Raw genomic sequence first — 16136 nt, 5'->3', positions numbered from 1 at the left:
GTGTCCCAAGGTCCCCCCTAAACCAAAGTTATATATAGCCTTCGGCCATAGGGGGGACCAGGACCCCTCTCTACGTTCGGGTGCGGCTCATTATACTCGCCTAACATCCAGATCCTTAGGATCCGGCCACTTTCGTGGGACAGATCAAGAGTCTCCCTCCGGTCAACTTCTATCCTCCTCTTCGAGTCAGATTACTCTCATCTTTCATTTGACATTTTCACATGAAGGTATTTACACTTGTTCATCATTACTTCAACAATTTATTTTTATTATCTAGTTCTCGTCGTGAGGCTGTCGCCTCCCTACTCCAACACGTCGGCCTGCGGCCTCCGTAAGGATTTATTACACAGTACATGCTTCACTCTCCGCGAGGCTCGTAACTCTTCACTGGGCCGTATAAGCCTACAAACTACTAACTTTCACTCATCTTTCAGGTATTCACATTCACTTCAACTATAGCTATTTAAACAAAGTCTGCCCTATCTTCAACTTAACTACTTCTGCACCGCTTCCTTCAATATAAGTCTTCCACTTCGCATATCGCAACGGTGTGTTATCGTCATTACAGGTCCAAATAACCGGAACACCAAGCTTCACCTGGCAATCTGGTCTATACTTTCCCGTCATCGTCGCAAACGCCTGACATCCTAAAAGCTGACGCCCGTAAGCGAAGCTCCTACAAGGCATGTCATTCAACACAATGTGAGTGATATCACGCTTCATAAGCTCATCCAAATTCCAGCCACCCTCCAATCTGGCTGGTCTACCAAACGACAAAGCCCACTCGGTCTTACCACACTTTAGTGGTCCCTGTAAAATTAAACAGGTGTGTCTCCCACCTTTATGGTGAACAAAATTATCAGCATACCACTTCTGCATACGTACCGTGATACGCCACGGTTTCGGCTCAAACGAGTGCACATGAGGCACTGCGGGTACCGTCGTCCTTTTTGTCCGCAAAAAGCTTTGACAATTATTGTGATTCAACACCCAAGCCTTGGGATGATTAACCGCAATAAGTCGCTGTGCTTCATCGGCGTCAGGCGCCTGAACAACCTCGGCCCACTTGCTCTCATCCGACCCTGACCTCGAACTAGCACACTCAATACGCGTTCCAAAGAGCACACCCGTGCTCCCCACCTCTTTCATCAGGTAAGCCTGAGTATCTTCCAAGAACTTGGCCATCGGCTCTCCTTGAGCCTTCTGTTTCACATGAATAGCATTTGTATCAACCAGACGCTTCCCGTCTCTCTCGATCCAGACTCGCACTTTCTCCCGCGCGTTCCTCCACTGAATAAGATGTCTCATCTTCATAACCACATGGTAGTGCGGACTCCCGTCCTCGTGTAACTCCTTCACACCGAAAACCTGGAAACCCTCTGGGTCATTCCGATCCTTTGGATCCAGATGCGCTGCAACAGACGAGCGCAAACAAGAATGAAACTCCTCCGCATCTTCTACACGACTCTGCGTGTATGTGACAAAAAGTGCTTTGGTATGTACGCGGTATTTACCACCTGACTTTACAAGCATACCAGGTCCTCCTCCTTCAGACGGCATACGAACAATATCGTATCCGCTATCGCTCTCAACGTCTCCATCACTTCCGTGATCCATATCGTGACCATCTATGATGCACTCCGCTCCGCGATTTAGAACAATTCAAGTGTCTCCTTCCGCTTTTCCTTGCGGGGGCAGCCTCTGGCTTTATACTCCTCGACCACCGTCTGCGGGGTAACACTGAAGTGACCGGAATGTAATACGATCCGGCCATATTAACTGCCTCTCATTCGCTCCGCTCATTCCCGGCCTTACCGACACCATGTTTGGCTCCTCCGTCGCCCACATGGATACCAACTGATGACTCATTCGCTGCGCTCCTTCTCCGTCATCTTACCAACTGGGGGTCAGTCAATCGAGCAGAGCTCTTGATAGCCTGAGGGTCCCGTCCCGTGTCCCAAGGTCCCCCTAAACCAAAGTTATAATGCCCCTTCGGGGCTAAGGGGGGACCTCTACCTCTCACTTCGTTCGAGGGGACCTTCGCCTCTGGCTCAGGTATTTCCTTAACATTGACTGTCTTATGATCCGGCCACTTTTCTGGGACACTCCTAAGGTCGCGTCCCTTCTACTTTCTATTACCTGATGGGTCGCTTCACTCCCCATCTTACGTCTCCCTTCGGTCGACTCTTTTTGAAGCCATCTTGATGTCTTCGTTACACTTGTTCATTACTGAGGCGATCTCTTCGACGTGTCGTGCTAAAGTACACACAACCTACTTTCTTCTGCAGAGACGACCTACTCCCTCCACCTACACACCCTAATGCTACTATTGAATTAGCCAGATATAGACAGCAACTGTAATCGACCACTATTCGCACAAACATTCTGGAAGACGATTCACCGGGCTCAGACTAGCCCAGCAGCCAGTTCCATAAACCATTTACACCACCCAAAGGATAAAATGGACGCAGGTGATGATTGATCCTGACTGTGCAATATGCCACGCCCCAGCCTCCATGGCGAGTGGCTGCTAAGTCAAGGCCTTTGAACGGGATGTAAAGAAAGGAGAGGACAAGATCATGCGGCCAATTTATGACTCTGCGAGAGCATGGGTAAAGAGCCATGCAGAAGGCTTTGCACTCGAAAACTTCAGAACGCGCATGGAAGAAAACCTCAAGAGACCAGTCGCCACAGAAAAAGAGGGATATCAGAAGGATTCAGCTAGCACCGAGCCCAGGTCAGTCTCAGAGGTGGACACCAATGCTGTTCGAGTACGACTTCGGTCTTGTGGAATTAGCGCTCCCGGCTGATGAGGAGCCCCAGGTGAGAGATCCACCGTTTAACCCGACAAACATCAGAGCTCGGCCACCAGACCTGTGATCAGATATAGAGTCTGGTTGGGCCTCAAAGGTACCCTCTTTAGGGGCCCCTAGGGTTAACCATTTCGTAAATGACCTTTCCTTCTTTTATTATATTAGGCTCTGCCTTCCAGCATCACCACTAGGGGCTAGCGACTGACATCGGTCTGATAGATGAGTAGGTAGAGGTACCAATCAGTTTCGGTAAAGACATGCTGGCTAGTGTATTCCTGCTGTTTATTTCTTGTGGGTTTCTCCAGAAGTCCGGGTTCTTCCCTATCTACTCGAGGCCTCCGCTGTGGCGATGGCTCTCCGTATCTACGCATAACAAGAAATAGTGCAGAGAATGGATCATGTTATGGGATTGCATGCTCCGTGGTTGTTGCCAGCCTACCTTGAACTCTTCGGACATTTAAACCTCCGACCAACGGTACCCACCCTATGCCGAGATCGTTGTGCGGGGCCGAGTCGAGGTCAGCCCCTCATCCGCGGCAAAACTCTTGACCGAGCTTCATCATTCCCTTCGCTTCATCTGTCCGCTCGCAACTCCGACAGACGCTCGCACGATCAGCCAGCAGCCACAATGACAGAACGACCCATGAAGAATCAGGGCCCGAAGCATATCCGGACCAGCGGGGCGTGCAAGGCCTGCAGGTCTAGGAAGCAAAAGGTACGCGCTTTGGCATGTCGAAATTGCTGGCGAAGCAGCCACTAAACAGAGTGTGCAGTGCAGTGGAGATCGGTTCGTCCTGTTCAATTACAGTGGACTTTGAATGCATTTGGCTCATCTCCACAGCCCTCAGTGTGTTCGATGCCGCATCAACGACGTTCAGTGTCAATGGCCTCAGCCACAGAAGCGGTAGGCTGCAGCGTCTGGTATGGAAGTTACCAGGGAATTTGGCTAACCATGGATCCATAGTGGTCCTCCAAAACATTACACTGCGATTATTGAGAAGCGCTTGATCGAGACTGAAGCCATTCTACTCGCTCTGATGTCGCAAGTCTCAGATGAACAGCTCATGTCTGCCCACGACCATCTACAGCAAGACAGGCAGCCAAGTGCAAACCTCGACGAGCCCTCTGATGCTGGAAACAGACATGGACTGACCCGGAAAGACAAATTTGGGCCCGTGTATTGGAGCAACTACCCCCTCAACTCGGCTCAAGATTCCAGACGATGGTGGGCCGATAGGATGTCGACTGCGGCGAATGAGGCCCCATCCAGGCAATATGAGGTCATTGACCATGCGTTGATAGAAACGAACGTCGCCAGTGAGCATGGGAAGACTACGCTTCAAGAGGCAGATACCTCAGAATTTAGGTCGAATGAGCTGAGTCCTGGTGATGAGTCTCCGATCGCTCCCCGGCTGTCTGTCGCGCAGCAAGATGATTGTGATGCCACAGTCGATGAAAGCTCGAGGGCAGAGCCTACCTTGTCAATACATCAAGAAGCAGGGACAAGCCAGTCTCAAATGACGCATCTAGAGCAAACACCAATATGGAGTACTGGATATCAAAATTCCAGAGACGTTGGAGGGTATGAGAGTGCCTACCTATGGTAAAGGGGACCATGAGACACGAGTAGGGGGATCTTGTATGTTTACGTCAAAGATGATTAATCTGCAATGATATTTCTTGTTTCTAATTCAGAGTCAGTCGATGCTCTAATTAATTCAGTCATCATGATAATTCAGTTTTGACACGGATCTCAGCCAGGATCCCTCCGATCACCGGCTGTACCTTGTGATATCACTACTGTAGCCCCATATAAAACTGCCAAGGGACCATGTGCGAGAAATCAACTGTCATTTTCGTACATGGTTTTGTCACCCATGTGGTAATGCACCACCGCGTATACCCGGCCCCGGAGCAGCCCGGACCAGTTCCCCACACTCTTCAACTACCGTCCTCTCATCTCAATCTTCAATTCTCATAGCCCCAAAGGCATTGAATACTCAACGGCCAATCCCCTCCGCGGCCACCCGCAATGACTCCCGAGATTGGAAGCCTCCGAGCCCTCAAGAACGGCGACAGCCAATACGTCGGCAGCTCCTCAGGCGTCTACTTCATCAACACCGTCCGCAGGGCATTCGCCACCACCCCGGATGCAGAATCAGAAGAGAGGCAGCACGCCAGCGAAAATGGAGAACATCTGCTCAATGACCCGTCACCAGAGGACTGCATCGTCGGCGGGGATGAGCAGGCCGGTCGCAACATAGGGCTGGAGGCTGGAGCATCAGGCGAAGCCGGCATTACCCAAACGAACGATCAACGCCAACCAGCAGCTGCAAGCCCATCCTTTGATTTGAGCAAACTCCCTGACTACGCCATAGCCAGGCAACTAGTCTTGACATATTTCCGTATCTGGCATCCCCTCGTTCCCTTCCTCCATGGACCAGAATGCCTCTCCCAGCTTGACGCCCTCTACCACGACACATCTACCACACCTCTCAGCCGTCTCGTCACCTTCAAATGCATCTTCAACATCGCTCGCCTCGAGAGTGACAATATCCCTGACTTATCCTCCATCTCCATCCGCTCGGCTTCTGATCTCCTCCCCACGCTAGGCCTCCTCGCTCTCCGGTGCGACATCCCTTCCATCCAAGCCCTGCTTGCCGCTCAGGTCTACTTCATATCCACAATGTCCCTCCGGAACGCGTCATCCGTCGGTGGGCTAATCTCAAGATCCATATTTCAGACGGGCATGCACCGCTGTCCGTTCCGGTACTGGCACTTGTCCCCTGAAGACCGAGATATGCGGAAACGCATCTTCTGGAGCTTTTACGTACTTGACCGGTTTCTGAGCCAGTCCCTGGGGCATCCGAATGGGATACAGGATTCTGATATCGATGTTTGTGCGCCTGGTCATCGAGACTTGCATGAACCCGTTGCGCAGTCAGTGCTTTCACCGTCGAGTGCTGCTGCAGCGGATAATCTGATTCTTCACCTGCCGGCCAACCACCCCGACAGACGTCTAGCATCCCCACGACTGCGAGCCCAGAGCAGAGATCCCTCACCCGAGGAGAGTGCAGACCTAGGGCGGAACCCAAGTGAGAGTCCAAGCGGGCCATCGAGGAGAACAGCGGCCATTCTCCAGCACCGCCGAGAAACCCAGTCCGTTTTGGAACACCACGTGCGGTACTCCCAGCTAGTAGGAAGGTTACTGGAGATATTCCATAAGTCTATACCAGATAGAAAAGCCGACGATCAGACTGTCCTCTTCCTCAAAGCAGACGTGTCAGCATGGGGAAACAGTTTGACGCAGCCACGCCTCGATTCAAGGACTAAACAGGAAAATCCAGAGCTTACACCAGAACCTACAGTCTTCCCTTTTGTTTTGTATCATTACTGCGTCCTCCTTCTCCATAGGCCTACACTGTCCCTTGATACCTCGAGCGCCGAATTCAGGGCCGGCTTGCAGGTATGCATCGGGGCTGCGAGCAGTATCATCGAGACAGTGGGGAAGTACTCGGACCTTGGGGGACCTTTATTCTGGCCCGGATATATGACGGCTGTCTGGATGAGTGGCCTCATTTTGGCTCTTGCCACATGGCTCCAGTCATACAGTCCAGCCAAGGCCATATCGTATGTATTTCTCTTTATTATTCCTATCTAGCTGACTCTCGAAGTGGGATATCGTCCGCCTTGGATCTCCTGACTGCCATGACCAATCGCTGGCGCATGGCAAAGGATTGTAAAGAGGTCTTGTCCATGTTATTGAGGAGCATTGAGGTAAAGACCAGAGAGCGGAAGCGCTTTCGACCAGAAGGAGACGTTGAATCCGGTTACTCAGGTAGACCTGCTCATAGTGATCGGCCGTCGAGCATTGGACCTGGTTCAACAAAGCGACGTGCAACAAATAGTCCCAGAACGCGTCTCCGCTCTGAAGCCCAACCCCCACCACAACTTCCATCCAGGGCCCTTAGAGGATCATCAAACGCCCGTAATCCATCAACAGCGCACAGCCCCCTCCCAAGGTCAAGCCTACGCAATGGCCCTGATACTCGGCACGACAACTTCCCAAGAAACGACTACTACAACCCAGACACGCCAAGCCACGATCCAAACGACTACCAGTCAGCCACAGGTCTATATGATTCCTTTCAATTCGACGCCTTCACATCCCTCCCGGATTTAAGCATGCCAAATAGTGAACGAGTCTTGGGGCCCTACCGTGCACCCATCCCCACGACTTTCCCAGACAGGCGCCAGAACTTTGATCAGAATTTAGGCCAGTTTGACGGCGCAGATATGATATTTGATATGTTTGATGGAGCTACGTGGGGGTCTCTGATCGATATGGTTAATGATGCGGGAATGTCTAAGCATATCTGATAGATATTTTTTAGTTTTAGAGTCACTCTTGTTTCTGAATTGAAATGCCCTCGAAGCGCCAACTCGGACACCACGATGACGCTGTTAACGCAAACGCAAAACGCCGACACTTGGAGCCATTTTGGAATCTCACATCTCCAGGACTCTATGGCGGCATACATGCTCCTGTTGCGCCCGGAAACAGGCAGTCCGGGAATGGGAACGAGATTGGTGGGGTGGTGATGCGAAGCCAGCCACCATAACGGCAATCTGGTGCTACGACGGATGGCACAGAATCAATTGAGGATTGTTCCACCCCCTGCGGAAAGACACACGATATCTGTCTTCAGAGGTTGAAATTCAAGAATGTGGAAAGCGCGTGGCCTCTCTATTGTATTCTTCGTATTTCAATAGCTGTCAACTGTGGCACAACTTCCCAGACGAGGACGACGACGATGAGGATGAGGATGAGGATGATGAGGACAACAGTGACGAAGACGGACAAAACAACAGAAGTGATAAAACATCGGGGCCACAAGCACCGACGAATTTGACGGAGATGGTGGAGATACGACGGCTTTTCACAATAGTGCTGCATGCTCCTCAAGACTGGGAGCAGCTGATGCCAGTCTTCCTTGAGGGGGGTGGCAATGGATCGTGGAACAATTTCAACGACATCACTGGCGAAGGGATTTTCAATGCATTTTGGTCGGCTTTCGTTGTTATGAATCTCGCTACTGCCTACCGAATCATGGCAGAGGAGATTCAAGACTACGCACCAATAGCCGAGCCCGAAGCCCTAAAGGGCGTGCGGTCCCTATTTCAACCCATTTTGATAGCCGACGACCAGAACAACTTCTACGCACCCAGGCCTGACGAGCAGGAAGAACTCGGAACTATGCTTCGACAAGCCATGGAAGACGGACCTGGATTCTCCGAGCAGCAACTTTCACCCTTTATCGCACGTGGGATGCCTGCCGCGGGTAAGGACGCCGAGGAGGTCCTGGAATATCCAATCAATGAGCTAGGTCATATAGATGGGCTGCTAATACATCACTGGACGCCGAGCTGGATTGTATGCGATCTGTAAGGGGCGGTTTTTTTTTTTTTTGGAAGCGTGAACCTTGACTGATGGGTTCTGGTAATCTGGTAGTAGATGCCGTGTTGGTCTGAGCAGGTGGAAGGAAATAGGGATTGTTAGACAGTACGTGTATTCGGTCCATTGGTTGAATTAGTGTATTCGTGTTGTGTTCGTGTTCTCGTTGAGGATTTGCCCCTGAAGGACTTGCTTTTAATCTGAAGATCTTAACCCACACGGGACACGCAAATCATTATGTTCGGGGGAGCCTTTGCAGAGCTCACTTGTCGTCTCCAACAGACAGCGCCGTCTTCATTGCCATGGTATGCTTAAAAGAAATTGTGTTCTTTGTTATAGTTCAAGCCCGGCCCTCGATGGGATAACTGCGCCAGAAGACCGACACGTCACAAGTGTCTTGATAGTTGTTTGCCAGGTGTCTTCGCGAGAGCCGATCAAGGGGAATGCGATAATCAGCCTCGTATGACCGGATAATCCCAGTAGAAAATGCTTAGCAACCGCAAGATGCCAGTCGATGATATTGAGAGTTCAGGAATCACCTTGACCGAGTATCACATCGATAGAGTCCCGCTCTCACGGTGAACCCGGCCTAGCCCCGCTCCGGGCCCGCTCTGTGCCGGGTGGCTGATCGCTAGCGCGGGCTCCGTTCTGCCGGTCCGGTCCGGCCCGGAGGCAGACTGCTTGCGATGGAAATCTAGCAGCCAGCTTCCCCCCGTCAACCATGCTTCACCAAGCCTTAGGCCACTGCAGCGTCGAAATTGATAGAAGTATGACCTCATGCTTCAAGAGCCCTATCGTTAAGCCGTTGCGATAAAAGTGAAAAGTACCTCTCAACAGGTGCTGCATACAAGCTGGGTTATATCATTAGCCACAAGCCCTCTGGGGTCGAAACATAAGCCGCTGCGTCCCCATCGGCATCTCGGGTCAAGTAAGCTTGGGTAGCTAACCCGATCGAAGCTTGACGCCTAAGATCAAGACTTTGATGGTTGGCTTGGTCCATTTTGTGTCCCATATCCTTTATAGCGATTACTACCTTATTGATATGGGCCCGGATGAAGTGATTTGATCCTGAGCCTGATACCGGGATCATACTAGTGACGGCGTAAATGAAGACAATTTTCACAATACATGTCCGCGGATATTGATCCAGAGATTTGGGGCAACCTGAGGCCTCTCATTGGATAGAGAAATACCACCGTTCAAAGTTCCTGAGGCATATTAGCTGGCTTCATCTTGTCTCCCTTCAGGATGGCAAAAAGAGTGGATAACAGTGGAATTTAACCACCTGAAATTGGACGAACAGGGAATCGAACCCTGGACCACTCCCAGAGGTGGCGAGGATCTTTCTGAAGAAACTTGCTAAGGGAGTATTATACCACTAAACCATTCGCCCGGGTGATGTGCTGTATATGATGGGCGAGCCACCACAGCTGGATGGACGGCGGGGACGCATAATGCGTACAAACCCCCATGCCAATCTGCCTCTATGAAGTGACTCAGGTAGGCCTAGACCTTCAAGTATTCAAGGACTTCCTAATAGGATTTCCCATAAGGATACGAAAATACCGTACGGTATTGGGTTTTGATACCGTCATGTATTATTGACTGTGTTTCTTGCTGTTGTGGCTGACGGCTTCTTGTCATCATTGTGGACAATAATAATACGAAAATGCCGTGGAAATAAGGTGAGGGCATGTCCTCGGCCAACTGTATCCCACTGTGACTTACAGAGTTAACAAAGAGCATCTCTCAAACCAAGGCGTGGGCCAGAAGTGGACAGAGGAAGTCGCCATTGAAATGGTCTATACGAGATCTCACTATGCTTGGGCACCATTCCCAGCGCTTAGACCTCGAGGGGAACTAAGTCAATATATTTCCCTACGGTGATAAGTTCGCAGAATTGTCTCCTGACCATCTAAATGTGTTCCAAGATATCGTGTAGATAAAATACGACTCCTTTCAGACATGTTGAATCATAACTGAAGACTTATAACGGCGAGTGTCTAAAAAGAGGCATTGTGTTCAAAGTTGATGTGTGCTAACCAAAGTTTGGTAATTCGCCGAGATGTTGTATTTAAGCTCTATCTGACATGTTCCTCCCTGTACTCTTGTTGACTTACTTTAATGGCGATAACTTAAACCTTTCCCCCTTTATGTTGAGAATGAACGGGTTAATTCTATATAAACTAGTTGAGAATCTCTGCAGGAACCTTAGTCATGACGGCCACTTTGGCTGCAGGAGCACGTCACCAAATGGGATATCAATATTAATGGCCTTCTGGCTCAGTTATTCCATCAAGGGCCGGGTTTCAATTGTACCAAAAACACAATAGCTTCATTCCTCCTGTTTCCGTCGCGACTGGCAACATCCCTGCGCTTCGATATGACCCTGCCACAAAACTCGAAACCCATGAATAAAGAGATCAAAGGTCAGGACCGGAAGGGAATACTCCGGGACCTCGATAAAAATTGATGTGGCTACAGTTGGTTGCTACAGGCTTACTCCCCGACTGATAACGTGTTTATGGCGATCTGGCAAGGGGCGTGAGGTACGGGTCAACTCCCGATCATACAGAGGAAATATCAAGACCATCCTTTGTGCCAAAGGTAACCACCAAGCGGTCTCCCGTGTCTCAGGGTGGGCATTGGCACCTGCACCCCGGATCCGAGTGGATTATCTGGCGAGAAGAAATTTGAGGAGAAGAATCCCAACTTTAGCAGGATTTATTCAAGTGTAATAAATTTATTATTTTTATTTATTAGCGTACTCTTTTATGGAAAACCTATTAGAGTTACTAATAAATCTGCCGCGCAGCTAGGATAGGCATTATATAATACTAGCAGTTTTACTTACTTCCAGCTACTCGCCGACCTCTGACATACACATGAGCCATATTCCGATCATCACCCGTCATAATAAACTTCTCAAACACCCTTCTCGGTGAGTCTTGGGTATCTCGCGGGGCCATGGCCGACTGCAGTCCCATCGTTGTCGTCACCCAGACAGCGTCAAGTTCCTTACCAACCTCAAGGCTGCCTATTCTTTCCTCTAGACAGAGGACCCTCGCACCACCCATTGTCGCGAGGTAGAATGCTTCGTCTAGTGATAGTGCCTTATCCCCACCCTTGGACAAAGCCTCTTGTGCATTTGATGCTATCATGGCCTGGCGTATGACAGCAAGCATCTGGGATGCCCATCCACCACCGCTATCCGTCCCCAGACCGATCTTGATGCCACGGCGCAAAAAGTCCCTTATCGGCGCGACCATGAAGCCTCCTCCAACCGTCATGTTAGCAATGGGGCAATGCGCGACGCCGCACTGTAGCGCCTTGATCCGCTCCTTTTCGTAGTCGTTCATAATGGTACAGTGGGCTAGGATAGCTCTGCGGTTAAGCAACCCGTAGCTTTCGTATAGGTCCGCCTCGCTCCCGCCAAACTCTGGGAAAAGCGCCTTAGTTGCGTCTATCTCCTGTTGAGCTTCGTTGAAATGTGTCTGCATTGCCAAGGTATCGTCGCCCCGAATCATATCGCCCAGACCCTTGAGTAGCTCAGGTGTGCAGCAGATGGCAAATCTGGGCGTCACAACAGGTGTTACTAGAGCATCCTCATTCCCACCCAAGGCTCGGATATGGCGGATGCACTCTTCGGTCTCATGAAGGGATGCAGATGCATCCTCTTCACAGATGTAGTCTGGTGCATTCCTGTCCATGTTGCATTTCCCCACCAAGGCGCGCTGGCCCTTTTTATGGCATATTTTCGCTAGGATTCGTGTTGCTTCTGCATGTCGCGACCCATAGTATGATGCCGTAGTGATTCCGTGACGTAAAAAGTCCTCAACAGTATACTCATACATGCTAGATGCGTAGTCATGGTCGGCAAAGCGTGCCTCAAAGGGAAAAGTGACGTCGTTGAGCCAATCCAGGATGTGAAGACCTTGGCCGAGACCGCGCATCGGCCATTGAGGAGCGCGGTTGTGTATGTCAACGAAGCCCGGAATCAAAAAGTCTCCAAATGGGAGTTTATGGAGCTTGGCTGCCGGAGGGATGGCATCTTGTGGTATCTCATCGGTGCACTTATACAAGCCAGTGATACGACCGTCGTGGACTATGAGTGTCGCATTCTGCAAGATTTCTAGATTTTCGGGATCGAGGGAGTGAACGATTGTCCCCTGGAAGACCAGAGTTGAGGACATTGTGAAGGGCGTAGGCGGAGGTCAATGCCGTTCAACTTGAAGTAAAGCTGGATATTCCACTATTATATTGATGGCCTTGACATCGGCATGTGCCGACGCTACCTTCGTCGGATGCCGGCGGCTTCGATAAGAGTAGTCGGTCTTATCTGCCCACCCAATTAGATCACCGACCATCCTCGGGTGAGTTCGGCCGGGTTGAACCCCGGATTTTATATGCTGTTTATCTTCACGTATCCATGCCCGCTAACTGCTCAATCTTAGAGAACTCAGTCATGGGCAGCACCGGGATATCCCTTCGCACGACGCAGCGTGCACCCCGCAGCTGCTTGTCGTGTGCCTCTCGCAAGGTAAAGTGCGACAAGTCGGTGCCATGCTCGCGCTGTATCAAGCGGGGACAAGCCGACGCTTGTGTGAGGGAGATGGTCATCATACGCGGCGAGGTGAGAACGTATGTAGCCAAGGCCAATTAAGTGGTTGAGCTTGGCTAATCTTTTAATTTCACTGCGTCTAGGTGGCAAGATGGTCCTCATGTGCTCACTTATGAGGAACTAAGCCGTGAGAATCAGCGATTACGTCGAGAGATTAGTGTCTTAAGAGCTGAGAGAGGAGAGCTTCCTCAGAGCAACGCAAGGCCAGTAACACTCGGAAGCATCAAAGAATCCCAGTACAGTAGCGGCGCCGAAGAACAACTCTGGCAGAATATTTCCACGACTCCAGAGACACGCGCCAGTTCAACCATCTTGCACTGGGAAGACATTATCCTACCAAGCCCTGCTTGCAGCGACCGGTTGATTGCCTACGACAGGACCTGGCACTCGTGGGTGCACTATGCACTCGAGTATCCGCACTTTAGTCATGAGTGCACCGTGTTTATGGGGACCATGCAAGAGAATTTATCACTCGACAAAGCTGATGCTTCATGGATGGCAGTCTATTTCAGCGTTCTGAGTGTAGGACCTCCTATGTCTATCTATATAATTCACGCTATAAGGTTGAGAAGCTAATGATTATCAGACAGCGCTTCTGATGATGGATGACGCTGAAGCGGAGAACCTGCCACTCCCAGATGGTGAGCAGCTCTGGCTCCAGATCCGTACGTCTACTAACTCGTCTTCCACCGCCGGTAGGCATCAATCACCAAGAAACCTCAGCGAACTGGTATCACGCTGCCATATTTTGCCTGCACAAGGCCGACTTCATGCGGATACCCAGCATACGCTCTGTCCAAGCTATAGCAATCCTGGGCATTTCCTTCAACAACAGAGGAGATTCGGAACTAGGGGAACATCTTTGGAGTTCTGCAATACGCATTGCTCAGAGGATTGGCCTAGACCAGGGCTACTCTGAGATGGCTTCATCATGCTTGAGCGCAGAAGGACAACATCGACTGTGGTGGACGCTTGTTATATGTGATTGGTATGCCTACAACCGTTGAAATATCCTCTATTCTATCCCATTCCTGATAGATGATTAGGTTAACCCTGCCTTATCGATCACCAAGGGTTCATTATACTGATTTTGACGTTCCACTACCGTCAGCCACATCCACAGACGAAGAGGAGAACGTCACCCACCCAGTTCACTACCACATCTTTATGGCAAGGACATCCACAATTTTCTACTACTTCCGCCAGGCTATTCGGTCTGACCCAGCGTCTTTGGCTGAGATGGCCCAAGTTGTTAGGAAGGCAGATGAAGAGCTAGCAGAGATCATAGATACCCTGCCGGTACATTTGCGGCCTGACGCCGATGAAAGCGACGAGATAAGGCGGCTTGAACTGGCCCAACCTTGGATCAAGTGGCAACGCTTCGACCTCACTCTCGTGTTGCTGCATCTTCGCCTCCAAATTAACTGTACGCTTCAGGAACAGTGGCTTTCATATCCAGGCCAGTGTGACTGGGCGAGAACAATCAGCGTTAGATCCGCCATGAGCATCGTTTGGATAAACCGTAACTGGGATCAGCCTATATCAATGCGGAAGCAATGGTACGTTTGCAATCCTATTGACTAACAAATGCTCAAGATTAAGTAGGGCGCTTTCATACCACATCTTCGCATCTGCTCTAGCGTTACTCTCTGAATGCCGAAGCGACTCAAGTACCAAGGACGAGGAGTATACCGAGACGATACAAGGCGCTGTTGAATTACTAGAAAAGATCAAGGAGCACAGCGCGGTGGCCTATCATGCAGCCAGGATATTACGAGAGAATATGGTTAAAGGCAATCAGACGGACGGTAGTTTGGACTAGATGTATGAAATATGAAATTGGATATACAGAATCCAGTCAAGGGTTACGCAGTGCCCAGAAGGTGAAAGCCAAATGCTCGACGTGCCTCATCTCCGAGTCCTCCCAGGCCAACGTATCCTTTCATTGCAGTTTCATCTAGATCATCATTACCCTCCGCATAGTCTGGAGCCGGGCGTCCTCCCAAAATAGCGGCCAGTTGTCTCTTGACGTATACTTCGTTCACAGGGGTCGTAGGGCATGCGGCAATGAATGTGACCGATGCGTTGTTTTGACCTAGGTGCTCGGTATCTACGGCATGACACATCTTATAAAGGATCAGCGACAAAAGTAGAGGGTGGGGATTAGAAAGACATACATCGCAATGCCACCATACGGTGTCGCCTGGGTTTATCTGGGGCATGTACACCATGCATTCCTCCAGTCTAAGATGAGGATGCGACGCCCGGCTAAGTCGCTGACTGTCAGGCTTTGTTGTTCCGGGAAACCAGCCGGTCGAATCGTCCAGCGTCCACTTCTCAGCGTCCATGATGTACGCCAGATCTTGGGGCGGAATGAAGAACGGTCGTAGTAGCACGTACGCAATCGCAGTCTTGACGTTAGGGTACACCATGATAGTACCCTCTCTCGGGGCTGTGGGTGTAAGAGCCGTCCATCCCTGAAACGTGCGTATGACGGTCGAGTGTGCCATGCCCTTGTAGAGCTCTTGGTCTGCGTTTTTACGTACGCCAAGGTCATATGGGTCGTGGTTGTCTGGTTCACCGGAGAAGATGCTGTCATAGACTTTGCGGTAGGTCGGGTCCGCCCAGCGGCAGAGACTCCCTGCATCTATATGAGGGCCCAAGCCAAGAAATGGCTGTCCTGGAGCGCGGTCACGAACGCCGTCAAGGTACACAAGAGGGTCTGGGGATGTCTCGTTGGTCGAGTCGTGCCATAGTTCGTTTAGCTTGTGCTGGAGCTTGAGGTGGTTCGGGTGCGAACGTAGGGCATTCTGAGTAGGAGAGTTGTATAGGACAAGCATCGATGGGCTTTCTGCCGGCCAAGCCTTGATGGAGTCTTTGTTGTCTGCAACGTATTGCTTCAAGTCGCTGTAAAGGCATGTCGTCTCAGTTGCTGGAACGGTTCCTCGGCAGACAAAAGCGCCAATTCGCTTTATGTCCTGCTCCTGAACAGCCGTGAAGCCATCATTGAGGACTTGGGAGGTCTCAAACGTAGGAATGATTGTGTTTCCCTTGTCTGCAATCTCATCGGTGATGGCCTCGAGCTCCTTGCACACCTTGATCCAGCTCTTGCGGAGGGCTTCGGCGCCGTATTCCGCGATGATGGCCTTTTTGATAGCCAAAAACTCTGGGTCCTTGACTGATGCAGCGTCTTCGCTGGTGTACTCTGCCCATGCGGGCCACTCTCGAATAGAAGCGGGCATGACTG

General features: G+C 50.7%; 6 protein-coding genes across 6 annotated transcripts; 3 read left to right on the top strand and 3 right to left on the bottom strand.

The window, feature by feature from the left end:
• Positions 1-907: 907 nt before the first annotated feature.
• MRS44_017417 (uncharacterized protein) lies at positions 908-1617 on the bottom strand (the record flags this gene model as incomplete). Its single annotated transcript, XM_065617804.1, has 2 exons — positions 908-964; positions 1012-1617. The coding sequence occupies 2 exons, from the start codon at positions 1615-1617 to the stop codon at positions 908-910; spliced, it is 663 nt and encodes a 220-aa protein (XP_065473876.1).
• A 1824-nt stretch (positions 1618-3441) lies between these two features.
• Positions 3442-4420, top strand: MRS44_017416 (uncharacterized protein; the record flags this gene model as incomplete). The annotated part of the gene is made up of 4 exons (XM_046277821.2): positions 3442-3528; positions 3587-3600; positions 3655-3717; positions 3778-4420. The coding sequence occupies 4 exons, from the start codon at positions 3442-3444 to the stop codon at positions 4418-4420; spliced, it is 807 nt and encodes a 268-aa protein (XP_046124906.2).
• Positions 4421-4845: 425 nt separating this feature from the next.
• On the top strand, positions 4846-8262 carry MRS44_017415 (uncharacterized protein; the record flags this gene model as incomplete). The annotated part of the gene is made up of 3 exons (XM_046277822.2): positions 4846-6443; positions 6488-7177; positions 7587-8262. 3 exons carry the CDS (start codon positions 4846-4848, stop codon positions 8260-8262), a joined length of 2964 nt encoding a protein of 987 aa, XP_046124907.2.
• A 2852-nt stretch (positions 8263-11114) lies between these two features.
• Positions 11115-12461, bottom strand: MRS44_017414 (uncharacterized protein; the record flags this gene model as incomplete). Its single annotated transcript, XM_065617803.1, has 1 exon — positions 11115-12461. One exon carries the CDS (start codon positions 12459-12461, stop codon positions 11115-11117), a length of 1347 nt encoding a protein of 448 aa, XP_065473875.1.
• A 272-nt stretch (positions 12462-12733) lies between these two features.
• Positions 12734-14711, top strand: MRS44_017413 (uncharacterized protein; the record flags this gene model as incomplete). The annotated part of the gene is made up of 6 exons (XM_065617802.1): positions 12734-12909; positions 12973-13411; positions 13476-13554; positions 13697-13877; positions 13936-14448; positions 14495-14711. 6 exons carry the CDS (start codon positions 12734-12736, stop codon positions 14709-14711), a joined length of 1605 nt encoding a protein of 534 aa, XP_065473874.1.
• Positions 14712-14754: 43 nt separating this feature from the next.
• MRS44_017412 (uncharacterized protein) lies at positions 14755-16131 on the bottom strand (the record flags this gene model as incomplete). The annotated part of the gene is made up of 1 exon (XM_065617801.1): positions 14755-16131. One exon carries the CDS (start codon positions 16129-16131, stop codon positions 14755-14757), a length of 1377 nt encoding a protein of 458 aa, XP_065473873.1.
• Positions 16132-16136: the final 5 nt, after the last annotated feature.

This window comes from Fusarium solani (genome assembly GCF_023522795.1).
Source record: "Fusarium solani strain SB1 chromosome Unknown bctg00000013, whole genome shotgun sequence".
In the NCBI taxonomy this organism is placed as follows: domain Eukaryota; kingdom Fungi; phylum Ascomycota; class Sordariomycetes; order Hypocreales; family Nectriaceae; genus Fusarium; species Fusarium solani.
This window is presented reverse-complemented; position numbering and strand designations above follow the sequence as displayed.